Here is a 26,890-nt window from a genome sequence, read left to right on the forward strand (position 1 = left end):
CTCTGGAGCCCTGCTAGAGCAGGCAGACCTTGTACTAAGCACCCTAGGCAGTGTCCATGCTGTGATAGACTGGGGTGCTCTAAAGATTGTGAGGAAACCATAGCATTGGGGAATTATGTCTTATGTTCCTGCAGTTGAGTACGTGCATTTGGGTCATGGGTGCTTTTTATATGTAATCCTTCTGGTAGCTGTGTTGGTTCTTAGCAGTGCTGGTCAGTCTCCTGGGTGTACCAAGATACTGTTGGCACAAAAGTAGAAGGGGGTTAAGGCAGCTGGGGGCTGGGGAAGTGCTATGTTTGTGACTCAGGGCAGGCACCGCTCTCATCCCCTCGCCTTCAGGGAGGAGAGATGCCAAGAATGGAAACTGCCTCCATGCAGAGGCTCACAGCCATGGCTACAGCACTCAGTGGAGAAGCAAAGAACTGCTCCGGCAGTGTCTCAGTGTTTCCTTAAGCTGAGCTTCCCTGCCTTCTGCTCCAGCCCAGCCCCTGCCAGCTGGCACAGCCAACACCTCTCCTTTCCTAGTGCCATAACGGCTCCTTGCCTGTGGGCCTGCAAATGGGTTCAGGCCTCATGAGCGTGCTGCTGCTGCTGCCAAATGGAGTAGGGGAAGACTTCTTTAACCACAAGGAGAGAAGCATGTGGAAAGGAAGCCGGTATAGGTTGAGGCTTACTGCTGTTGGAGGGCAGTTTTGTCCCCATCTTCTCTTCCCCTTTGATGTGTCTGATGCAGTTGGACACCAACTAAAATAAGCTGCAGTCCTACACCACTCCCTGCAGGTTTGTACTGTGCAGGCCCATGGAGCTGGGAGGCACGAGAGCCCTGCCTCACCTCTGACTGCAGCCACAGCCAGGGCTCTCAGATGGGCTTGGAGCACACTGCTCACAAGCAGTGTGCTTGGCTGGTGGGCAGCCTGCAGCTTGCCCAGCACTCGTGTTGAATCTACTGCTGGAATCTGGGGCTGGTTTTGCTCTGGGCCGACACACTGGGTAATTTAACAAAGAAAGATGTGTGCACTGAAGCGAGTCTGAAGTAATGAGCTGTGCCCGCTGCAGTACCCTTCCCTGGCACCCCGGCTGCCCACTTCCTGGTCTCGCAGGTCCGGCACAGAGCAGCTTCCTCATGGCCACCATGTAAAATGGATCCCGAACCCAGGTAAGAAGTGTGAAACGGGACTCAGAATCCAGGACAACTTTCTTTATTGCTACCAGAAGGCTTTCATCAGTACAATGGCTCCAAATACAATACCTTCCTCAGGGCTGTGGAGAGAGCTTACAATCGGGACAGGTCATTCTGAGAAAACAGAGGTGTAACATTTAAAAGAGACAAGCTTTTGAAGGTTTTACTCTTGGTTAGAAGTTACATGAACACAAAACTCGGGGTTGGGTTTAGGGGCTCTCGGGGGTCGATTGGGGCGGGTTTTGTTGTTGTTTCGGTTTGGTTTGGGGGGTTGGTTTGGGGTGGGGGTTTTTTTTGTGTGTTTTTTTGGGTTTTTTTTATTTGTGACTGGTCATTAGAACCTGTCAAACATCAGGCTGCCCAGCACCCCGCCAGGCACTGCTGGTCGCATGCTAAGCTTACAGACACACAGGGGGAAAAAAACACCCAGATTCGGCAGAGCTCAAGGTTTGCACTTGATGCCTGGAGTCAAGTGCTGCCGAACATCCACACTGAGTGAGTGCAACACATCCCAGTGCAAACAACACACCGCTTTTGTTCAAGCAGTGCGAAATCTATTAACTGCTCCCTGTGTCTGCCAGCAGTTTGGATGTTAAGGGACAGAGCACCGTGGCTGGACGCCCTCGTGTTCTAAGGGTACGTTCACACTCCTGTGGTTACGTCGGTGCGGAGCGCTTGGCGAGCAGCGCTGTGTGTTTTTCCTGACTAACCTCTTATTTAACTCCAGTTTTTTAAATATTACCACATTTAAACACCAAAGTGCTAACGAAACAAAAAGGCCTTTTTCTTCAGAAAGAAAAAAAGAAACCTGCCATGAATGTAGGAACATCATGCGCAACACTCGCTGGGGATGAAAAGAGGAGCAAGCAGAAAAGAGCAAGGAGAGGATGGAAATCAGACCGGAGGTGTCAACTGGCTGGGAAACCTGAAACAACCGCACAACTGATGAGAGCTCTTAGACATGGAGGATGGCTTACGATACACGGGAGCAGGAAAACAGTGGAGCTGACAACACTAGAAAGAAACAAATTTTTGCTACTTTTTTTTGTTTGGTTATTTTTTTGGGGGTCTTTTTTTTTTTTTTATAGCTTTTTATACTTTTTTGTGTTTCAAGTGCTTAAATAGTGGAACTAGAATTAGCCGCACAAGGGGGAAAAAAATAATTGAGAACAGGGCTGGGGTGTGATTTCTGTTGGCTCCCTTCAGTTCAGCCTGACAAGGTATGGTCCCTTCTCCCCCCAGGCCAGGTTCTGCGTGGCTTTCCACGCGTAGCTGTGGTGCAGCGGGTGGTGTGTGTGCTCACAGCTACATGACAGACACTGGCTGTAAAGGCGGACAAGGGGAAACGTTGCCCTCCTGCCTCGAGACGTCAGCGCCGCAAACAGAGCCCATGTTCTCAAGAGCCACTACCTCTGGAGCAGCGTCTTCGTTGTAGAGACGCTTGATACCGTCGTAGAAGTCATCCACTTCCATCTCTTCCACTTTGCGCTTGGCAGAGGCTTGCTTGCAACCGCTGGGAGCTGGCAGACGCTGGTAGAGCGCGGCTGTAGCTGTGACCGGCACTTCTGGCCTGCCGTTGTCCTTGGAGAAACCTGGCCCTGGGACAGAGGAGGGCTGGCATTTGAACGCTCCTCTGTTACAGGTCACCAGGGTATGCTGGAGGGGACTGTAGACATATACAGGATTGGGCAGCAGAGAAGACTGCAGAGTGGAAAGGTGATGTGCCACGAGCTCCCGGCAGTGGATCAGCTGCGCACTGTCCATCTGGAATGAGGAGACAAGCGAAAACATCAGCATCGCAGGATCACTGCCAGGGAAAGGACAGGCAGCCTGTCAGGGCAGGGCTGAGGCACTGAGTGTACTGGCCACCCGTGCACCGTGCTTCCCAATGGCATGATGAATTCAGGAGGATGAAGGACAAAAACAACAAAACACAAAGACTTCAAAGATATGGAACCCTGCTTCCTCTTAAGCCCCCTGGAAATAGTTGGGGGAGGAAAAATGGTCAGACTTTAAAAGGCCTCGCTGCATCTTCCCCAGCAGCTTGTTTGTCTTTCCAGTATGGGTAAGACCGCGTAGTATGCCTAAAATGAACAGTGGAGCAGCTAACCGGGATTTTCTCCTCGCTGTGTTGCCCCCCGTGTGCAGAAGGACACACGGATCCTCCCTCTGTCACCTACTGGAGGCAGTCAAGACTAACGCTTTGCAAAGCTGACCCACAAACTCCCCACAGCCTGAAGCTCAGCCATCCTCAGAGAAGCACGAAAGCAGGCACAGATCAGCAAGCGATGAATCTGAAAGCCACAGCCGGGCTGTGTGCCCAGTCCTGCCCTGCTGCAGAGCGTGGTGCCAGCACCCCCTCACCTGTGCCTTCTGGAGCAGCTCGATGATGAGAGCCAGCCAGTCGGGGAGCAGCTTCTCCAGCTCCAGGCTGACGATAGCCAGCGCCAGCATGGAGCCCTTGAACTGCAGCAGCTGGTAACAGGCCATGCAGTGCAGCAGCTGCTTGGTGAGTGCCGCCACGTGCTGAGAGGGGCTCAGCTTGGGTAGGATGGACAGGAGCTGAGGCCTGTTGGACACTGCGACTGCGTGGAACTGAGGGGGGAAACAAGCACGTGAGGCTGGCGGTATCACCAACAGGCAGCCCCTGTTCTTGAGGTTAGGTCAGACATCAAGAACAACAACTGACATCTCTGATGCACAGGGATCTTCCAGATCGACCCTCAATGCAATTTTCACATCATGGAAAAAGCACTGGTCAGCTGAACCCCCACTGACTGCTTAGCACAGCCCTTCTGGCAGCGCCTGCATTCATACACACACCCTGCCTGGGGGCCTGGCAAAAGGCTCCCTTCTCCTCTCACCAATGCGCGTTTGGCAGTTCAGGTGTCTCAAACAAAAAACTCCTCCTTAAGCAAACTGAGAAGATGAACTTCAATAAAGGGAATCTCAGGACACCTTCATTCCCTTTATCTTTCATCCAAGAATTTTGTTCTCTGGCCTGGTCTTCCTGCAGCAAGCACCAAGCGCTCCCACTGCCCAGCATCAGCGCATTCTCCTTGGTTCATTCACGTTTTCTTGCTGCCTTCTATTTAGCTGTGAGGAATAACGCTGGCAGTTAAGATTCAAGGGCAGAGTTTCCAGGAGCAGTGAATATCACAGTGCGTGGCTTGCCGTGCCTCAAAACAGGGCCACATTTCCAGATGGCAGGCCTGCATTTCGAAAAGTGCCCCTCAAGTGGCACAAATCTCCTCTGGAATTTTCCAGCAAGGCCTTTTTTTGTTGTTAATAATTACTTTTATTACAAAAACTGCTTACACTGAGGAATTGCATCCACACCCTGAGGTTTGCACTCCCCTCCAGGTTTTTCTTTGGTCTAGGTTAGCTATCAATACTTTTACCAGCAGACACCAGAGAGATGTAAATAATAGCCCCTCATTTACAATGTGAAGGAAATCCAGTGGCGTTGCCATGTGAAGATCCCAGTTCAGTTTATCCAGGATAATCTTCTCCATTCTGCGAATTTCAGCTGGAGAACAACCACAAAAGCTATCCCGAGCCAACACCTTCAGTACTGGAATCCTCTACAACAGCCAACACAAAGAAGAAAAGAGAAAACCCATTATTATTATTAAAATCATAAAAACTGCTCCATTCCTGTCCTGGCAAGCGTCAGCTGCCACATGCAAGCAAAGGCAGGACTTGAACAGCATATATTCAGACAATGCTAAGGCAGAACGACAACAAAAAGGTTACCTCATCTTCCTCAATGGTCTTTGCAGCAAGGAAGAAGCAGCTGATTGCAATACAGTTCAAATATTTTGGACGGGCCTACAATACAGAACAAAAGTCCTTCTGTGAATGTGACGCAGGAACCACGCACAGTCTTTTCTGGATGAACATCCTAAGCCTCAGGGTCTCAGCTGCCTGTGCAACGTGTTTCAGAGCAGTGGGCTGACTTCTCATCACAGCACAGCACTGGTGAGCCGGGCCGAGCACAGATCTGTGCTCCGTGACATCAGGCAGGATAGGAACCTGCCAGCCTCGTGACTGTAACTGGCACCCACTGATGTGCAGCAGCGGAGTGGAACGAGCTCATTTTTAGGAACTGGAGTAGAAATGGGAAGGAGAAAGCCAGAAGGGGAAATTATCATCTGGCATAAGCCACTGCCATTCCACCTGCTTCAGCACTGCTGCTGGGCGTCAGCCATAACAAGAAGGAAAACACTGTAAAGTATTTTAAAATGCTGCCTTTGTCTACGGAAGTTAAAGCACCTGTTAAAAAAAACAACAAACCATCACTACTGTCTCTCTTTTGCAATTCTCTCAACTGTGACCCTGGGGTTCTTAAGAGAGAGCCAGGCTTTTACAGTGCGTTGTGGCAGGTGAGGTAATGTTGGATTTGAAGGGAGAAAAGTGATTTTCAATACATAACAAAAACATTTCTTATAGGCCTTGATTCAGAATAAAAAGCAGAACAGCAGCAGGCACATGCTTGTAAGGTACTCATGGAGTCTCTGTGAAGGACCAGAGTAAGCAAATGTTCAGAATGTGGTGCATCTGCTGGAGCTTTTGCTCAGCAGTGACCTTTGTCAATTTGATTCCAATGAAGGGCTTTGCTTCCATCACCCCATACGAGCTACCCTGCTCCTTAGTGGCAGGGGGCGAGGAAATGCCAAGGCACTGTTTCTAAACTCTGTTGCAGCTGAGTGAGCAGGCAGCTGCAGAGCCATGCCCCCACCTCCAGCAGCCTACTGGTACCTGCAACTCTTCTTCCACATTAGGAGATGCTAAAACTTACTCAAAGGTAAGTGAGAATCCTGCACTGAATACAATAATCTACGTCTAACCTAAACTGCTGCATGATCCACTCTTAATAGGTAAATTTTTGCAGATGGAACGGAGCTATGGGGTAGTTGAAATGCTAGATCCTGCATGTTACACTCAGGTAACGCTGTCAAGAAATCCAGCAGGCTGCTTCCAGGAAGCAATGAGAGAAAGATCATTTTCAAAATGAAGATCTTTAATAACATTTGGCCACAGCTACTTAAAGGGACATTGCTAAGCCTGGAGCACTGGCTTCCCACTGCCATTTAAACTTCAGCTTAAATACTTGTAGGGAATCTGCACTTGAAGGTGGTGCCTCTGCATACCTCTGCACATTAAACTTATTTCTCCTCCTGGTCTCCTACAGGAGCCTCTACCTGCCTCTGAGCTGTCTGAATAGCACTCACCCAGAAGGAACAGCGAACGAGCTGCAAAGCACCCTTCTGCAGTCCTGCTCAATGCCTGAAGCAGGCAGTGAACTTGCTTACTCACATCCTCATAGTCTCCTTGTAGACTCTTTGCTGCGAATTACTGAAAGAAAAACTGTACTCGCGGCCATTAGCTGGTGAGGGATTTAAAAGACTTTTTTTTTTTCATTTCAGTAATTCAGTAAATCAGCCAATTTAAGATCTTAAAAACTTCCATGAATTGTAACTTGAACATCAGCAGTACTAAATATCTAGAATAGGTTAATGGATGGTGTCATTTGCACAGCTGCAAAACACCACCGAAGTGCAGTGCTTCCTATCTGTCTCCAGAGCAGACAGACAGTGCCACTGGCTGACATAGAGGGGCAGCAGCCCCTAGATGCAGGTACCCTAAATGCTGTTTGTTTGTTTGTTTACCTTTTAAGAACAGCTTCATGACATGCCAGTCTTAAACCAAACAGGTCTACGTGTTCTCTGGGGCTGGGCAGCCTGTCACTCCCAGGGCTGGCACCCACTCCTGGTTACCTCACCTCTCCTTTACCCCTACACATATCCAGACATCAGTCTCCAGGTCTGTCTGTCAGGCTGGCTACAGAGCACATATGTACCGAGTAACTTCTCCCCCAAAAAGTGCTCACACCTGCCTGTATGTTCCCCCACTTCTTTCAGCTTTCTGCACTAGCAGCTTGCCAGGCCCAAACCTGCCCCTAAGCATTTAGAAGCACCCTCCAACTAGTTTTCTGCTAGCAGGTGATCGCAGCAGTTTAATGTGATACAAATGCGACTAAATGCAGTTTAAACACCAGAGAAATTAAGACCTGTGAGCAGCAACTTTCCCTGACTTTCTGTACCAGAGGGCATTAGGCCTGTATTGCCAAATGCGGGCTAGCGGGCATTTCCTTTAGCTTAATGAGTCAATTAGTTTAAGGTGGAGACTTTTTAACTCTAAGGCAAAACCCTTCTTCACACTGTTTCTGAATCAGCACTAGCTAGCTGTAGATTAGGAGGCATGTACTGCACTAGGGCAAATTCAACATTCAAACAGAGTTCTCACTTTTAAGTGAGCACGTAGTTGAAGAGGAAGAGGGTGTGCATTCTCTTAGCTTAATGTATCTCTAAACTAATGATCTGCATGACGTGAAGGAAATGGGCAGAAGGGAGGAGAGAGAAGTAGGAAAACAGTGTTGGCAGATAAAAGTGCTGGGTCATTTTCTCAAGAACTGTGTGTTCTTGTTAATCAGCCTCCAGAAGTGCTTCACTGCGTGCTGCCAGTTCTATAACCCACCATCAAGCACCTGTAGCAGCGCAGGCAGCATCCAAGGAGGGTGTGAGAGAAAAAAAAGAGCGTAAGAGCAGAGGGGAAGCATGCATTTCCATCTGACCATGCCAACAGGACCGTACACAGAAACTGCTGAGTGGGTGTTAGGAATCTATTTCAGTTTATGTATTTGCAAATATTTACCTTTACCACAGCTAAAAACCTGTCCAAAAGGCTGATGGCCAGGGCGAGTGTTTCTGGATAAAGGTGGAACTGGTATTTGAGCTTGGCCAGCCACTGAATGACCTCATCCCTCTGCTTTGGAGAAATGGCGACATCCTGTTGGAGAGAAAAACAAACTATTCTTAAACACAAGCAGAGCAAGTCAGAGAAGACCAAACATTTGTATTCCTGCAGGAATTATTCAGCACGGAATCAAAAGCCTTTTGGAAAGGTGATGCTCAGGGGCAGCCTGAATCAGTGCTTTGTTCTCCCAGTTACTCCAACGCAAGAAATCTGCCCTAACGACCTTCCTTCCAGCACCCTCAATCAGCACTCTGAAATGTTACTGTGGGGAAAGAGGAAGGATGCCTTGTAGTTTCTTGAGTATACAGTTTTTTCAACCTCCTTAGAATCACTTGCATACACAAAAAAGCCGACCTTGAGGAAAAGCAGATGCGCTATGGGAGCCAGGCGGGTGCACAGCCCCTGATAGACAGACGATGGGAGGGAAATGAGTTGGTGTTTTGGACAGGAAGGGTTTATTTTCCTTCAAACCGTGGGCATATTTTTAGCTCGCTAACCATTAAACATAGAAAATTCTAAACAGAGTTCACAGAAGAGCTCAGCATTGTGGTTAACTGTGGACCAGGGCAAAGCAGGTACAATTTAAACTAAATAAAGGTTAGTTTTGTTTGTTTTCTTTCTGGCCTAAGTCACCATCGTGGATTTTCTTGGACAGCTGAATTCCAACACTCACACAGACGAATCATTGATACAGAATCTCTCTGACTTGTACCCTGAAATATTTACAGCTTCAGCAAAGCCTTTCAGTTCAACCGAGCAAACATTTGTTTTCCCTTCAATTGGGGGGCACAATTTGAGATGACTGGTGAGGGCGTATCCAGAAGTGAGAAGTGAAGGCAAACAAATTTCTTTTGCAATGAAAGGGTCCCTGACCTCCGCAGCAGTTTGGCTACTGCTGAGACGGCTTAAAAGAATGAACCTAAATGCAACCCCAGCTGCCAGATTGCCCTAGGAAAAAAATGGCAAGGGCTCGCACAAACAGCAATCACTGCAGGGCCAGGCTCTAGCTGTCCTCCCAGCACTAATGCAGGGGGCAGAACACAGCGTGATTTTACAAGGCACAGACGCTCAATGCTGAGGCAAAATAGCGCAGGCTCCATCCATCACTGCGCTACCGACCATATGCCACCTGGCACAGACAGTGGTGCACTTTGTTGCAGGTCTTCTGATGCTGCACCCTCAAAGCCCAGAAAACCTGTGCAAGCAGCGCCATAGGCAGAGCTGCAATTCCACCAGGGCCTCCCAATACAACACCTGCTTCATACCTTGCAGAAACATTACTTGCAACACAATGTCCACGCTGTGCTTTAACTCCTTGCTCTGCTGAGCCTCCCACATACTGCCTGGGGCAGGGAAGGAAGGGAAGGCAGCAGGCTCAAAACTGTGGGCAGAATCCTGTGGGTCACTGACATGGGTCCCACCCACAGGCAGTCACCCCTAGAATAAATAACGCAACAACAGTGCTACTGTACAGTCATCTAAGCTCAAGACACAGAGTTGTGTAATCAAAAGCTGTTTCTTCCAGCTGCACCAGCTGGCCTTAGAAAGACATACCACCTCTGCTTGCACAGCGTGCCTTCAGTACTACATCAGGTGCTCCAGAGGACAAAGTCCTGCCTTGTTTTTGCTTCTGAAGCACCAGCAGAACAATGGCATCAGCAGGACTGCACCTCTGATTCAAATGGGCCCCTCAACTCTGCTGGGACCACTGGGTGCCACCTGACTGTGCCGGGGCTTGTTAAAATCAGCACCCACCTCTTTTCAAGGGAGAAGAGTAGTTGCTTCTGTTCAAAAAACTATTTTAGAAACCATTACTGCAGCTTCAAGTGGAAATATGAGCACCATCAGGGCACAACTCCTGCTGCCTTGTACTCATTCCAGAAACGCTAGTTCCAAGCGTACTGGAAGTATAAGGAATGCACCTTGCAGCAGCAGGGAATTTAGTGAATGCTCTGCTAACATCTTCTTTTGGACAGTGAGATGGGGACCTAGAATGTATCTGGGGAGAAAAATAAGCAAACAAGTGTGTTACATAGTAGCTATATTTGTAGAAAGTACTTAACACGTAGCAAAGCCAAGCCTGCACAGCTGAACCCCAAACACTACTGGAAGAGGGAGGAGTGGTAGGTGAGATGAACATTCATGCTGCACCTATTTTTAAATGGAAGGAGACAAAGCCATACAAAAAGGGTTTACAGTCATAGCCAGGTTTGGACAATATTGCAGACTTCAAAGGTTTCAAGCAGCTTAAAGGATTATGTTGGAAATGCAGTATCTGGCTGAGCCCAGAAGGTAAGCATTGTGTGCCTATCAGCTGAAAGCCAAACCAAAACCCAAACCAATCCCATTGAACAAAATAAACACGATTGTAAAACTTTCCATATGACTCCTGCTCTGGCCAGTAGCTTTACTGGTAAAGCCAGCAAAAGTGGACTTGGGCTCTTCTTCACTGAGGGAAGAGATGCACCACCAGTGTTTCATTGACAGAGGCCTCTGCCTCTCCTACCTGCTATACGACAATAAACTATACAGTACCTATACAGCTCTGTTCTATATGTATGTTATACAACATCTGCTACAGAGTGGGAGTGAAAATGGCATTTCTTACGCTACTGGCTGGGTAGGCAGGACTGAACTGGCCACGGCTCAGCTCTGCTCTCCTTGTTCCTGCCAAAGCAAAAGGTCAGGTCTTCTCCTAAAAACAGCATCTGCGTGAGATGGAGTGGGAGGGCTCAGATCGTCTTTCTGCACTGTCGCCCAGCCTTCAGTCCTCCTATAAGCAGCCAGAAAGGATGCTCACCCTTCACAGGTGGTGCAGTGCCAAGAGACGATACCTCAGACCAGGGTGTTAGCTCTATGCAGGGAAGCCGCAATGGAAAGAAAGCAACTGGACACTCAGCCCCTGCTAACAACTGTCCTCTACACAGAAAAAAAAAGTTGGGTGAGTCTCGGCTTCCTCCCAGCAGCACCAGGGAAGTTCCTTATGGCCCATATGGCCCTTATGGGACGGGTGACAGTCAGTCTTTATCCCTCTCCCTTGAAGGTGTATGTGTGTTGTCCTAGCATCACAAGTCAGAAACACAGCTTTATGAAATTAATTAAGCAGTCAGGTCACTGTCCCATGAGTTATACAAAATGAAAAGCAAAACCGAGACACTGCTGTGGCTGAAAGTAAAGAAAGTCCCACTGGGCCAGGAAGCAAAAGCCCCTCATTGTTCTGGAGGTGCTTTCCCACAGATGCTGTCCTTTGCTGCTCACTGTTTACCTGTGGTCATCTTGTATTGTCCCCACAAATCTGCCATTGTAGAACTCATCTCTGGGGGTGGAAGCGTACGACAGCCTAGTGCACAAGTTCTAATTAGAGAAAATTAATCCAAAACCAAGATTAACCAGCGCTCTTTAACAGCACTCCCTTCCTCCATCTGGCTCCCTCCTGCTTGGCACCTCCATCATCAGAAGTTTGGCAGGAGCAAAGGACAGCATGCTGCACACACCAACCCCTAACAGCTCTGGCAGATGCTCTCTCAAATCTGTAACACACCTCTATTTTCTTTCCTAAGTAATAGATGTAAGGGTAATTCCCACCTTTTCTGAGTGCAGCAGTTTGTGTCAGCAAGAACAGGACCGAGCCACCCTGCAGGAACAACAGAGCTAGCAGATCGTGTTTTGGACACAGACAAGGAAGCAAACAGGTTCTCAGTTTCTGTTCCTAGGGTAAGGGAGGGCTTCATCACATTGGAACGTTTCCTGCAGTGGTTTGCTTGATTGCCTACACTCCTGATGAACATGCCTTTAAATACTGTCAGTGACCAACATGTTTCCGTGAAGGGTTCTAGGCAGGTGCTTTACCTAACACCATAAGACAAGGCCTTGTCAGCATGCCAGCACGTAGGAGACTGCTGCATGTCAGAATGGCAGCACCACACAGACCATGGCTGTCATTCTACCAATCCAAAGAGCAACCCTTAGGTCAGTAGCTCTGCCCGAGGGAGAGCATACAGCACCTGATACACACCAACAGACCTGCATGCACCAGTATTGGTGATCATTAGCACCTTACATGTCTGTTGCCAGAGCACTGCCCACAGCCCCATCTCTCAGGCACTATCAGGATGGTGCCGTTGAGGCCCTGGTGACAGGGAAAAGTACTGCCCAGAGCAGTTCAAAACAAGCTTCCCATTTACCAACACCCAAATCTCTTCACTACTACCCTGACTGCAGGGCCTGCTGCACACTTACTTGCTATAACACAAGAGGGTCAGAAGTTGTGACTCAGGCTCCAATGGCAGCACAGCACAGATCACCTGTCAGAACACTGTGGGACTTCTGCAAAATTCAGTCTAAAAATATACTCTCTTCAAATGCAAACATGACTCAATTTTATTGCTGCCTCACCTACGAAAAACACCCCGTCATTTTTTATTTTTTTTTCTTATTATCTGCTGTTCCAGAGATGTTTTGCTCTTTCCCCTATTTGGTTCTGCCTGTTTCTACTGCAGGTTCATCCAGGAGCAGGAAGGTGACCTTTATCAGGACTGAGAGGCTCCTGAGAAGGGTAATGGTAAACATCGCCTGCAAATCTGTCCTTATTTGGGTCTCAGGAGGGCTTATCTGACATCAGTGACCTGCAGGCAAGGCACATGGGTCCCTTCCAGCTTGCACCAGCTGGGAACAAGCACGGTTCTCTTGAGGATCTCCATAAGGGGTCATCAGTGGGGTCTGCCTATGGTCCAGTGGTGCAGCAAGGAGTTTGAGCAGTGCAGCCTCCATCACGGTACAGCACTGCACCCGAGCACCAAGGGGAGAGATTAGTGCCCAGCCTCCCAGCAGGACTGAACCCATTCATCTCACATTGTTTCACGAAACTGGTCAGTCCGTGATTCACCCACAGGGTAAACAGGCACCAGAAGGTTAAACGCCCTGCCCAAGGTCATGTGGCAAGGCAGTGGAAAAACAGGGAATAAACCAAGGTCTACTGATTCCTCATGGTGTACAGAGAACAACAGGGGACAGAAAGAAAGAAACAGAACAAGCAGCAGCGGAGGGATGACAGAAGTAGCACTGTATTTCTGTACAAAAATGAAACCTTGCCTTACAGACCTCTCTGCTGCAAAGTTACTTGGTAACATGCAAAAATCAACCTTTGGCCAATCTTTACTGCTTCACTGCTCAAGCCTTAGGCACATGAAAACTGAATGCCATCTGCATGTAACCCAAAGGAAACAAGTAAGAGAAAAAAGACCAAGTACATCCAGAGGCACTAAGAGGGCTCCAGACCCAGCCCAGCTGCTTTCTGAGGCTGAAAAGCCCCTGTGACACCTGGCTTGAATGCACTGCAAACACCCAGGGTCAGTGATGTACACATAAAGGAGGACAGCTAAAAGAAATGTACGTAGCAGTAGGGAGTGAGAGCTTTCAGACAAGAATTAAAGCAAACACAAAAATCACATACAGTAACAGAAGTCCACAATGCATCCTGTACAAGAAGACTGTAAGTGTGCTCCTGTTTTTCTCAGTTTCCTTCTTCCTCTCACAGATCTCAAATGCTGACACATATTTAGAAACTGTTTCTTTCTTTCTAAACACTAGAACCAAAAACTGTCTCCTGCACAGCCAAAACAAAAAATCCACTCCTGAGAAATAGTAACACTGCACCTCAATCTCATCAGCGCTTTTCCTACATGCACTCATATTTTCTCATTTGCAAACCAGATGACTTCATTAAAACTCAGACTGGAGTCAGTCTACCTTTGCAGCAGGGAATGGAAAGAAACACATGCTCCAGGCTGCCAAATCTGATACACAGGGGAGCGCAGATTCACGCGATGACTGGTTTCATACCTCACTGCTACTGCAGCTGTTTTCAGAAGAGAAATAGATGCTAGGGAAGGGGACCTTCCAGATATTACAGAACACAGGGTAACTCATGTTGGAACTTCTGGGACTTTTTTGGCTGCATTGCCAAAACGCATAGTGCAGAAGTGAAGGAACACGTGACAGTTTGGAAAGTTTTGTCCTGAGCTGGAGGAACAGAAAGAAATATTTCACACAACTAAGGAGACAAGGTTCTCAGCCACTGGTGTGGCAAGCCAGGATCTCCCCAAAGCAGACAGCTGTGTTTATGTTCTCTTTTTAAAATGACCTTCGTACATTTTACACATACGCAGACAGGAATTTCATTCCAATGTAATGATTATTTACTGCTAAAAGACATTTAATATTGCGGCATTCTAGCTGATTGACTCAACACCTGAACAGACACGTAGGAAAATGCTCAGAAAGAAGCTGTAAAGAAGACAGTTTTGGAGCTGGAAGTCCTGTGAAACTGAAGGAGTGGAAGCCCTAGGGAAACAAACACGAGAGCCAGGAAACACTCCTAAGCTGGGATCTCACAAATACTGTCCAAAGGCAGGGGAAGGATCCTTCATCATCACAGTGTAATTGCGCATGAGAAGGGCAAGCTGCCTGGCATCCATTCAGGTCAGAACTGATTGTCTTCTGAGCATAAAGGTTACAATGCACACCAGGCTGCCTCTACACGTGATCCCACAGCAAGCAGCAGAGGCACCTCGCCAGCTCTATACTGGGCAGAGGCAGCAGCCACGTTACCCTTACCACAGGGTACCTGTGAGCTGTGCTAACCTTGGCCATGTAACACCACAGCTGAGCAGCAGAACAGCCAGGCCACAGCACCAGCATTAGTCCCCACTCTGCAGTGACAACTGAAGCATGCCATGGGTGGCACCTATCTTCAGTGGGCAATCATGCAGCCCCTTGCTGCAGCTGGTGCTTTCTGGGCCACCAGTACCAACTCAACCAAGGCAGAAAGGGAGGTGTTTTATCCCTGTGAAATCTTTGCATGAGAATCTGGTTTGGCTGTACTCTGCATCCCTAGCTATCCTGTTATACTGTAATCTTATCTCCCTGTAATATAACTGCTAACCCCAGCAATACTGCCAGCACAGAATAGCAAGCTGGTTTACCATAAACCAGGGTCTTAAATTGTGTGTGGCCTGAAGAAAGCGCAGCTCTGTGCCTCTGACAAGCAAGTCGTGTGTCTGGAAAATTATGTGTGGACTAACAAAAGTAATACTGAGCCCTTTAAAAACACATTTGCTCCTAGAGAACAGCGACAGTTTCTTGTTTGCCAGAGATTAGCTTTGACAAGCTGACTGACAAACCCGTATGAACGTTTTACATCAATCAATATGAGCAAGGCTGGCTCGGAGCCTGTCTCAGTGGTTATTTCGATCCACTCCAACAGCAAGGTACCAGAAAACTCTGAAGTTAGCTCGCACTTCTAATACACCATCCTCTCACTGCACAGCTTCTTTGAAACAAAACTACACGGAGTTCTCAGGTGTTTTTGAGTGCAGGTGCCAGACAGGTACTGACTCTGAAGGAACACAAACTCAGCTCAGGCTGGATAATGCAGCAAGAGTTTCGCTCCTCTTAAGGACAGAATTTGAGCAGAAACGTGTGTTAATTATTCCATGCAGTTTATGAAATGAGTTTAATTAAACCAATACACGTACGTGCTTTCACAAGCAGCAGAGCTCCATACGCTGTACAGCGTGTTCTGTACTGTGCTTGCAGGTCTATCCCACCAATAGAACAGCACCCACTTATTTCAAAGGCTAATTTTCCAGGTATCAAACAGAAGACAACCCCTCATGCAATAGCTTGAGTTGCTCACACAGAAATATACCAGAGGATACTCTCACACCTTCAGGAAAGACGTAAAAATGAGACGTTACCTGATTGGGCTGAATTTTCGGCACATGTGCTTTCCACATTTGAGCTTCCCTAGAGATTGCCATCTCCAGAAGGAGAGACAACCTCTGGCTCTCCACGGGTCCCGAAAACTTCATGGTGACCCTTGGATCTGCCTGCCACCCAGCTGGATACAGCTACCTGCAAAGGCAAAGAAAGCACAGAGGTGATTGAAACTGCAGGAAATGGAACAGGCTCATCTGCAACACAGGCAGAGATGCACTTGGCATACCTTCCCAAGGGAACCCAAAGAACCAGCTCTAACTCACATCCACAGGCCTGAAACAGCTATGTGGGCTGCAGAGTCTTGTACAAGTGTACTAGGAAGTTCAGGAAGTTTCCACTTGGGTCTAACCTCTCTAAAAACGTATTAAGATCCAAAAAACATACAGCACATCTCTGATATAAGAAACGTGTCACAATGGAGGAAGAAGCGGCAAACACAGTGAAAGCCTCCTCAAGGAGCGAAGTGGCTGCATGCTGGGTAGGTGGCAGAGGGTATTTCAACCAGGCCTAGGTATTCAGGAACACCTCATTCCAAAAGGAATCACAAAAAGCACACAAACTAAAGCAGAACATCTTGCTGTACACAAAACAAATAATAAGGGACTCCTCCTGGCCGTGGCCTCTATCTACAGTAAGAGTGTGTCAGTACCTCTACATTTGAAATTAAAACCTAAACCATAATACATATACATATGTTTAAGACAACAGATTCCACCGCATACTCTTCAAAGGGGAAGGTGATCTGACTGAAGAGGTTACCCAAATTGTGCTAATACTTCCGGCCATTATTCTGTCTGCACATTTCTCGACAGTATTAAATTGCATGGCGAAACAATTCTGCCCTGAAGGGTAAATCCATGGGAAAGTTATTGAAGCTTTCTATTCCTTTTGAGAGCTGCTGTGAAATCTGAAACAGGTGGATATTGGCCAACTCCTAAGCAAGCTATTTTATTAAGACCAGCTTGTTGATACAACGTTATTTCCTGTATTTACAGGAAATAAGGCAACATGTTGAAGAGAGAAAATAAACAAAGATCACAGTGAAAGCAATGAGAAATGATTTACTGTAAATAACAACAGCTCTGAACAAAAGGACATCCAAAGCGCTGCCGCAACTTTAAAGGAAACTGCAGAACAAACATTTTCCTGTATTAACTTACAGAAGTTTTTAGAGGTTGAGGTTCCCCCAGAACCTGCTCCATGCATGAAGCATCTCACCTGGAGCTGCCCAGACTTTAAGCGGCAAATAAACTTCCAGCCTTTCAATTCTAAACAGAAAGCCCTCTGGACTGAATTTCTATAAACAAATGCTTACTTGTGAACACCAGCATGGCTGTCCTAGGCTCGGCATAGCCCTAAGCAAGTGGAAATGACCCCAGGTGAGCAGGGCAAGGCTACGCAGACATTTCTGGCTGGAGGGAATGCCTTGGACCAGGATTCCTAACTAGGCTGGAAATGCTCTGCAGCACATCTCAAAATCACTTTTAATCCACCCTGAGTTCCTAATTAATTATCACTGTGGGCGGCAGAAATGTCCCCAAAGCAGGGTAACGGCTGGCTCTGCACTGCCTGCTCATGGAGGAGAAGCTGTACCTCCAAGAATGAAATACTGATGCTCTCCGCTCGGTTCTGTAGGAAAGAGAGAGTAATTAACCATCCCTCAAACCACTGGAGAAAACACATGAAAAACTTCAGGCCAGAGTCAGCATCCTCAGAGGCTTTTTTTCTGTTGACATAACTGCTTCCACCACAATCACACCAAAAATGGGTTTCACAGCCCTCTGGGCCTCATCTTGTTCTTGCTCACATCATTTTTCCCAGATTTTGGGCCACAGGGTTGGCTCCAGAATCCTTTCCAGAAAGCATTTCTGCCGCCCTGATCCCATCCCTGTTGTACATCAGCCCCAGCAGGGAGCTCGGTGCTGTCCCCAAGGACTCTGAGCATGAAGCATTTCTATCCAGCGGTGTCTGCAGTGGAAGAAGGAAGAATAACCTTTCCTCATTGAACTAGGGAGGGAAATGAGCAAGGGCTGAGGCTCAGTAACCTTTATAAGGAAAAAAGAAGGAGAATGACGCGCTTGAAAGTTTTCCTTGGAGCAAAAATGGCGCGCAGACTTTTCCAGCACCGAGAGCAGAGCAGGCAAGCTGCCAAGCAGCCGGAGGTCTGCAGCTTGTTTGCATCTGAATTTACATCGCTCTTCATCAGATAAACGCACAGCGAATTTAAAGAAACGCCAGCATGCTCTGAGCGTATGCAGCATTTCCTGAAACACCGCAAGCACTGCTCGGAGAGGAAACAGGTCCCAGAACTCAGAGCTGGGAAGTCCCATCGGGATGACAATACTAGAGCCTGGTTAGGTCACCATAAAGTAACTCATCCTCGCTTTCTGCCTCTGTTTTCCTGACTGAAAATGAAACCTGAGCTCTGGGGTGGGTTGTTTTTTTGTGGTCACTTTGGGAGTTTTAAACCACTGTTCAAGCTGCTGTTAGTTGCTTAGTTTTTAGTGGATGGTCAACCATCTGCACTCATGTTGCTCCAAGAACAGCTGGAGAGTTAGCAAAGCAGAACTAAACCAAGTAAATGCACCAGCTTTGTTTGGATGTCTCCTGTGAGCGCTGCTACACGTTGCAGCCTGAATCTTGCTCTGAAATTCAGGAGTCAAAACTTCTGGTATTCACTAAAATTCAGCTTGGGCCCATAAAACGTGACCCTGATCACAAAAACATCCCTTTTTCATCCAGGTTTATAGCTGACTCGGAGAGTGCTTTCTGCTTCCATTGAGAAGTCTGATACTGCTGAATGCTACAGGGCACAGCCTCCAAAAGCAATTCCCCGTTGGCAGGCACTGGGGCAGTCAGTCACTGCATCAGGACTACAGGGCCCATCTTAGGCTCTGTGCTGCCTTTGCACTGACACCAGGAATCAGTGTCTGCGTTGCAGGAATGTGTTTTCCAGCATCAGAACAGGCCTGTAACTCAGCTCCTGATTTTGCCCCGCCTCCATTTGCAATTCAACCACGCCAATACAACAGCACACAGGAATGCACTGTAAACAGCATCACTGAAATCCTTCAGGGCAATTATGAAAACCTCTTTCGTTTCACAGGTTATTGTGTGTGGTTTGTTGGTTTTTGTGTTGTTTTTTTTTCCTCAAACAGATCATTTTTGGAGGAAAAAAACAAAGATTTCTGGGATTAGAGACAGCTTAAAAACTGCTGTCCTTATTTTTCACATAAATCCAGGTGGCTATTCTGGAGCTAAGAGGGGTCATTGCAACAGAGCTCAGGCACCACACGCATTTCTGCAGCCCTTGTCAGCATCTTCAGCAGGCAGCAGCCAAATCTGCTTCAACTGTGGCACACAGTAACACAATCCTACAGATGACCTGAAAACAGACTTTGCTGCGTGGGGGAGGAAGGCAAAGCAGAAGGAAGAGAGGATGGAGGCTGAATCCCTGCGAGCCCCAGCCAGCCATCTGTGATTTCCAACCATCAAAACGCAGTTAGTGCTGCTAGGAGGAATCAGCTCACTGCGAGATGCGATTAGAAATTTCAGAGCTGTGGGCAGGGGGTGGGACGGATGTTAATTTTAGTATCTGGGGCTTTCTCTTCCTTAACTCCTTCCTCACCCAGCGCCAGCAGAGCAGCCCACAAAATGCACTTCAGATGAGAGGAAGCGGCTACAGGACCTGCTGAGGTCTGAGAAGCAAAATAAGCAGGCATCAGCTCCCTTTATGATTCCTACATTACTCTTGTGTCAAATAACAATCCTAGGAGGACAGTGCCCCACAAATGCCTCGCTACTGCAAATCAATGCCCAGCCTTCCATTCTTTCCCTTTGTTAAAGCACAACCCAGTGTGACAGCACAGAGGACCAGTACGGGTTAAAATTGACATCCAACTGCTTGCCTTGTGCTAAGTAAATCATGTTGTAGCCTGGTTAGTGGCAATAGCATGACGGAGCTGTGAGACAGCGTATGTAAGCTTTTCCAAATTAAATGATCGGGGGGAAAATGTTTGGGAATACGGTTTGATATTTCAACATCTAAATAAGCACATGGATGCGAAGCAAGGAACTGATTTCTGTGGAACTAGTAGTAATGGATATTAAAACGTATTTCCCTGAGAGAAATGTATCAACATCAAACATAAGAATGCCACAGCGTTTGACAGCACACCTTCAGCAAGCAGCTAACAGCCTGAAATTCAGAAAGAGGTACTTTAATACAGGCTGGAAATGAAGAGGGCCCTTTGCCATTTGTCGGCATGACTCACCCAGCGCCAACTCCCACCATCTGCTACAAAGGGAAGCCTGTGAGATATTCTGGCAGCATCTTTCAGGCAAGCTCATGTACATCACACACTTGCCACTTCTTTTCCTCCAACCAGATCTTTCCCTGGGAGTGTAAATAAATGTGACCTCATTTTAGTGCTGGTTTTCCAAATTTAAGGAGCTCTCCAAACATTTTAAAGAAAGCAGCCAGTTAAAGAACACAAGTCTGCAAGCACTAAGAAAGAACGCAGGGCAATGTTTTGATGGGGAGCCATTCTAAAGCCTGCTTTGAAGCACAGAGCTCCCATGGCCTAGTACAGAGCAGAGACAGTCCTGAGCCATTTTGTACAGCCCATAGCTGCTGCCAAACCCAGTGTCCCTCAAACTGGGTTGACTCTAAGAATTCTCACTGCCCAGAGCTCATGACCAACACAAGAGCTTCACTATCTAAGGGACACTCAAATGACAGAAAACCAAGGCAGAAGATGAACTCGCAGCTGAACTTTAAAACAACATCCCCTTTCTTCCCTCCCAGAGAGGCAGGCACGCTTCCAGGTCTCCCCTGCCCTAACCCTTTTCTGGATGAGGGCACTGTCTCTTTTTGGTCACTCTGAAGGCCATGATGTCCAAGCAGCATTTGCCCAGGATGGCCTTTGGTCAGCACTTGCCCCAACTTTTCTATGCCACCGTTGTGTGATACAACCTGTTTGAGGCACAGCTCCTTTCCTTGTTAAGGGACTGTGTGGCAACACACCAAGCACAGTGTGAATAAAAGGTGAGGGCAAAATCCAGCCCTAGGAGACCTGCTTCAGCTGCAGGAAGCATGAGTTTGATGCAAAGAGGAGATGGAACTCAATATATTTTAATGAGTTCTGCTTTAAGATTTTGCTTTATTTGAACTTAAAAAATCAAAGGAGAAGTTATTAACTGATGGAGGCTCTTTGATTGTATGGATTAAAGTAAGCAGAACCAAGACTCTTGCAAACCAGAACCTCTCTATGCCATTTTATGACGCTCGCAAAATAAATGCTCACATTTTATACTCTTTCAACACTGCAGGTTCATCCCCTGGCTGCTGATATGCCAAAGAATTCGGGCTACAGTTCAGGCAGAGATTAGCCGTGCTGTTGCTTGGCACACAGATCTCTGAGCTCACAGAGACATGCTGTCAGGTGAGGAGTGTGAGCCTTTACTCTGTACACAGGGGTGATGCATTCAGGACAGGCAGCCTCACGTGCAACAGTTCCCTAAAGAGATGGTGCCCAGAACTGAAGCACAGGAGAACTGCAAAGAAACAAACTTAGGAACGAGGTTCAGGATCACTGGGGAACATCCAAGATCCCTCTAGAGGCAAGGCTGTGGGTCCATGGAAGTTCTGTGCACTGACAGCATCTTCCTGACCAATATATATAGAAGAGTCAACAAGGAGAGCTGCTCCTCTGGGCCTCACACATGCCCACAGCAAGGAGAGGGTCACTGGGGATGTGAAGTTTAAAGGCAGCCTTGGCTGCAGTGACCAGGAGATGGCAGGGTACAGGATCCTGGGAGAAACATAAGAAGCAAGCTCACAACAGTGGACTTCAAGAGAGCAGACTTTGGCCTCTCCAAAGATCTGCTTGGTAGTTGCATGGGATAAGACAATGGAGTAAAGAAGGGCAGGAGAAAGCTGATCGGTATTCAAGGATCACAACTTCCAATCTCAAGAAAAGCCAAACTCAGTGAGATACAAGTCTGTCAAAAATGCCAGGAGGCCTACAGGGATGAACAAGCAGCTCCTAGAAAATTCAATAACAAATACAAACCACAAATGTGGTTGAAGAAAGGATGAGTAAAAAGATGCTGCCCAAGAACAAGTAGGAAGATTGGGGGAACTGCAGGCTGGTAAACCTCACCTTGATCCCTGGGGAGGTGACCAAGCAGATAATCTTGGAAATCCTCTGTGGGCATGAAAAGGATAACAACAAAAAATGAATAATCAGAGCAGCCAGCATGGATTCATCAAGGAGAAGTCATGTTTGAACAACTTAATCGCCTTCTGTGATGGAACTACTAGCTCGGTAGATGAGGGAACAACAGTGGGTATTGTCTATCCAGACTTCAGACACTGTCCCCCTTAAGACCTTCATAGACAAGTTGCTAAGATACAGGGCTGGGCGAGGAATGGGTTGGATTGAAACCTGGTGTCATGGCTAAGCCCAGTGGGTTTCATCCTCGGAGATCTCCAAAAGCCACCTGGATCTGGCCCTGGGCACCATGCTCTGATTATCTCTTCTGGAGCAGTGCTTGGGCCAGCTGGATCCACTGCAGCCCTTCTGTGATTTTATAGGCTTCAGGTTCAGAGCAGTGCGGTGGTGAGAGCACAGCTGTATGCCCAGAGGGGCACATACGGCCTCTCTAAATGCTGAAAGCAGAGCAGGAAGCTTTTAAAAAAAGAGGAAGAAAAAAAAAGCAAACTAAACCTGGCATTATGTAATGTCTCACTGCTAGTCTCCTCAAAGCAAAGGCAACACATGCAGAGCATGATTCATTTCTCCCATCACCAACATAACATAAATCAACAGCAAGTTGAAGGAAGTCACTGTGAGGAAAATCAAGCTCATGAAGTATGAAACCGAGCAGTAATTTCATAAAGTAGGGCCAGAGGCTTTCATGGCCATAAAAGCTAACTCTAAAAGGGTCAACAAGTACTCAGGATGTAAGGCATCATGCAACACCTTTTGAGTAATACCATCGCCTGAAACCAAATAAATACACAGTGCCTCTGTGGCAAAGAGAAAGGAGCCGGATCCAGCATCAGTTCTCTTTGTCTTTTGGCGGCAGTCATTAATGTTAATGAACAACAATACAACCAAACAAGTTTTCACTCAGTTCAACACTCACATCCAAAAAAAACCATGCATCTACAATGGCTTGATCCCTCTTGACAACAACAAAAGACAATTTTATCTGAGAGCATAAATGTTCGCCATGGCAAATATTTTGCTCTGCAGGCTCCGATTGGCTTCAGGGTAAATTATCAGTGATTACAGCTAATATCAGGATACGGTGCGAGGCACTAAAAAGAGGCAATTATGAGGAAATGAGAAATTATCTGCTGTAGAAACAATAGATCAATTATGAGGTACGGCACAGTAGCTGCAGAACAGCATTCTTAGGCTCTGAGGGTACCAGCTCCTCATTCTCATTAACCAAAGAGAACCCACAGCTATAAAGCTTAATTATCCTCCAGGAGCATGAGCTTGCTGTCTAATTAGCCTCTCGTTGAGACAATACATAAAAGGACCTAATTCCAGTTGTCCACAAAAATAGGACGGCACAGTCCTGGCTCTCCCCTACACGCTCATCTCTCCTGCCCTATTGGTACTAACTTAACAGCCTCCATTTCCCAGGTTCCAGACCTAAGCACAAGAGTCTTCAGCCTAAGATAAAGCCAGGAGGCAGCGTGGGTACTGACATGTCCAAGGGCTGTATCTGTAACAGCAGAACTAGAGCTCCACTTCTGCAAAGTGTGTTGTGCAAAGTTCCCCTTTGCTCCTACCAACACAAGTACAAGCACATCTGTGGCTCTTCCATAAATGGAGACTAAGCCACATCTGACAGCAACGTTATTAGAGCAGTTGCATCTCTAAAAGAAGGCGGCTTTTCAGCACGGTAACTGAAAATCACCAGGTCTGCAGTCCAAATTCCATTGAGAAAACAAATGTTGAAGATTTGGGGGGCCAAACTGTAACCAAACAGCACTGAAGAGAAGCTACCCCAGATGACAAACACTCTGTGATTCTGTGATCTTACCCTGTGCAGCATTAGTATCGCCAAAAGGCACAGTGCCTCTGCAAATGGGTTCACCCAGCACCTCCCATCACCCTGGTAAAGAAATGTTTCATGCCTGGACTGACGAGCAAAGTAGAGTATCTGTAGTAACATGTTATTAAAGTGGGAGCTTTTGAGTGAGTTTATTGCATCCCGAGTGCAAATACACATTACGGATAATAAAAGTGTTGATATTATTTACAGTTAGCAAATGTAAGGAGAATTTCAGACCATATCTGCCTCCTACTTACAAAGGGAGACACCTGATATTTTCCACACATCTAAGTGACTTCAGCTTGCCTCCCTAGTACTTGAAAACAGCTATTATTGTATTGAGTTCTGAAAGAAACCCCCCTCCTCTATTGTCAGTAAACCAGAATTCTCCTTCAAGTCCAACTCCCCAGTGGCCAGCCTGGATTTCCTGCTGCTTTCACTGGAGGGTCCCGCTGACAGCAGCTGCATTTACAGCATCTCTTACCCCATGGGAAATCACGAGAGCTAAGGAAAGCTGCCAGTTTGTTCTTGGGCAGCTTAGTTCTGTGCACCCATTGTGCACCTTGGCTGTGGGACCTGAAGATCCTCTGAAGCCACCAGTGCTGCTGGTGCTTCATTAAGCTTACTTCCAGCAGGCTACAGAGCAGCATGAAATAAACAGCAGACAGCACATCTATTCTGTCATACAGGTTAAAGATATCATTCATACCAGCAGGACAGCTGCCATGTAAAAACATGAATATTGAGCCCACCAATATACACGCTCCCGATAACGCAGTTTGGCATGAGGTGAAGCTTAGCTACTGCTTTAGCTGCTGCGGATGTGTGAAGGAAAGCATCCTTCATGCAGACCTGAGGGAAGGTGTGCTCTGCCTCTGCTGCCTATAAGGGTACTTTCCTGAGTGGCTGAGCCTGGGGGAGCTGAGAGTGGAACACAAAAGCCGAACCGTAGGGGAGATGCTGAAACTGCAAATGCTTGGGTCTGGCTGCAGACTTGGGAAGTTAATCACAGGGAAACAACAAGCAAAGAGTGATGCTGAATGGCCTCACCTTCAGACCAAATGATATTTCGACCACAAAGTCTGTAAAGATTATAGTAACAAGTATTCTGAAAATAGGAAATGAACACGTTTTAGAAGGTAAATATTGATTGCATCCCAGTGTTAATATCATATTCTGGATGCCGTGCTGCCCTCAAAACCACAAGTCCCAACTCCTGACTTGCTTGTTTCCCCATATAAAGCCACTCCAACACCTCCACAGTGCAAGAATAGCAGCAGTTTCCTCAGTGCAGAGCTCTGTGAGCACCCACTGGATGCTGGCAGCAGCCCAGGACACCTCCAGCCAGCTCCAGCAGCACCTTCTGTACAGAGATAGAGCAATACGTGCTCTGTCAATCATGCAACGATATTAAGAGAGCAGCAGACCCAGACATGGCAAGAAAAATACAAAACAGTAAGAATACAGATGCATTAAATGCAGCATCAGTTCCACCGTTTATCAAACTACATTGAAGTTCATCTCTTGCTGGGGAAAAGCCAGAAAAGAAGATCAGCTTCCTGCATCCTACATCAAGGTCTGCACAGGCACAAGACTTGAGATGAGAGCAAGCTGCCCCCCCAGCCTCACAAGGCAGCCAAACTCCTTCAAAAGCAAACCTGTATCACTAGCAGGGATCCAAAAGCAAACCCTCGAGACACGGAAATTTACTTTCAGACACAGTGATTTGCTTTTAGAGAGACAAGCTCTGGCCCTGCCTCGCTTCCAGAATCTGGGCAGGAGGGGAGAAAGGGCCACAGACACACGTCACCCCTGCAAGGTACAGGTGAGGCATGCTCCAAGCAGCAGAGTTGAGCAACCACACACCGTGCTTTGCTCGATTTAAATACTGAGTTATAAGGAGTCTCACACTTCTAATAGAAGGGGCTGTGCCATGCACCCTGCTGCCACATTATGAGAAGGATGCTCATAAAGCTCAATACTAAGAAGCGCTGCTCTAACCCGAGGATTTAAACAGCCTCCTTTCTAAGGGTGGGAGGCTACCGGGTTGTTCCCTTTTCCTTCTTTGCAGGGCAGGAATGGGAAGGCAAAGGGACAGCTTTATTACTGCACTAAGAACAAGTCTGCAGGAGGATTTTCTTTGCAAGCTTACTTTCTACCAGAAAGACGGCAATCTCAGACCTCTGGTGCTCAGTAAACACAACTCTTCCTTCCACAAAACTTCTTCCATCGCCGACGGGACAGCAAAGAGGGATGGGCACGGCCCAGCTCCGCCAACAGCTACGAGCAAAGGCGCGGAGAGAACCCAAACAACCGCTGCCCAGCACCAAGGGCCGCCCGGCTCGGCGACAACAGCTGGCCCCCCCAGCACGGCGCCTCGCACCTTCGCACACACAAGCGCCGCGCATCCCTCGCACGCCAGCACGCCCGACCCCGCTCACCTCCCCTGCGGCGGCGGGGTGCCCGGCGGGGCCCGGCCATCAGCACCCCATGGCGGGGCGGCAGCGGCGGGGCTCCTCCGCGGCGCTTCAGTTCCGTGCGGGCCCCATGGCCGGGGCGGCGGCGGCGGCGGCGGCCGGCGGCAGGCTCATGTCGCCATGGCGGGGCCGCGGCGACGGAGAGGGAAAGGAGAGGCGGGCCGCCGCCGCCGCCGCGAGGGGGGAACGGGGAGGGAGGGGGTAAAATAAAATAAAATTAAAATTAAAAGGGGGGGAGGGAGGGGGAGCGAGAGGCAGCCCGCAGCCAGCCGCTTCCCGGGGGGAGCAGGGGAGGGAAAGAAGGGCCGGCGCCGCCGCCGCCTCCCCTCAGCCTCTCCCCGCCTCCCGCGCAGGCGGGGCGGCCGCCGGGAGACCGCACCACAGCGCCGCCGTGCGGCGGAAGGGCGCGGCGCCCCTCGACGGCGCCGTTACGACTGTCGGTCGGGGGACTCGCTGCTCAGGCCGCCCGGCGGAGGGATCGCGCGCAGCGAAGCGCGCCGCCGCCCCTCCGCGGCGCCTGCGCACTGGAGCCGCCCGCCCCTCGCTGGGAGCGGGTCGT

At 48.1% G+C, this 26,890-nt stretch overlaps 1 protein-coding gene across 1 annotated transcript; it reads right to left on the minus strand.

Annotated features, from left to right (window-relative positions):
- Nucleotides 1–1,183: 1,183 nt before the first annotated feature.
- Nucleotides 1,184–26,433, minus strand: CCNI (cyclin I). The gene is made up of 7 exons (XM_072335522.1): nucleotides 26,296–26,433; nucleotides 15,757–15,913; nucleotides 7,898–8,032; nucleotides 4,937–5,011; nucleotides 4,624–4,764; nucleotides 3,545–3,775; nucleotides 1,184–2,944 (listed from the first exon to the last, which is right to left on the minus strand). The coding sequence occupies exons 2-7, from the start codon at nucleotides 15,868–15,870 to the stop codon at nucleotides 2,486–2,488; spliced, it is 1,155 nt and encodes a 384-aa protein (XP_072191623.1). The 5' UTR covers nucleotides 15,871–15,913; nucleotides 26,296–26,433; the 3' UTR covers nucleotides 1,184–2,485.
- Nucleotides 26,434–26,890: the final 457 nt, after the last annotated feature.

The sequence above is a fragment of the Excalfactoria chinensis genome, chromosome 4 (genome assembly GCF_039878825.1).
Source record: "Excalfactoria chinensis isolate bCotChi1 chromosome 4, bCotChi1.hap2, whole genome shotgun sequence".
NCBI classification, from domain to species: domain Eukaryota; kingdom Metazoa; phylum Chordata; class Aves; order Galliformes; family Phasianidae; genus Excalfactoria; species Excalfactoria chinensis.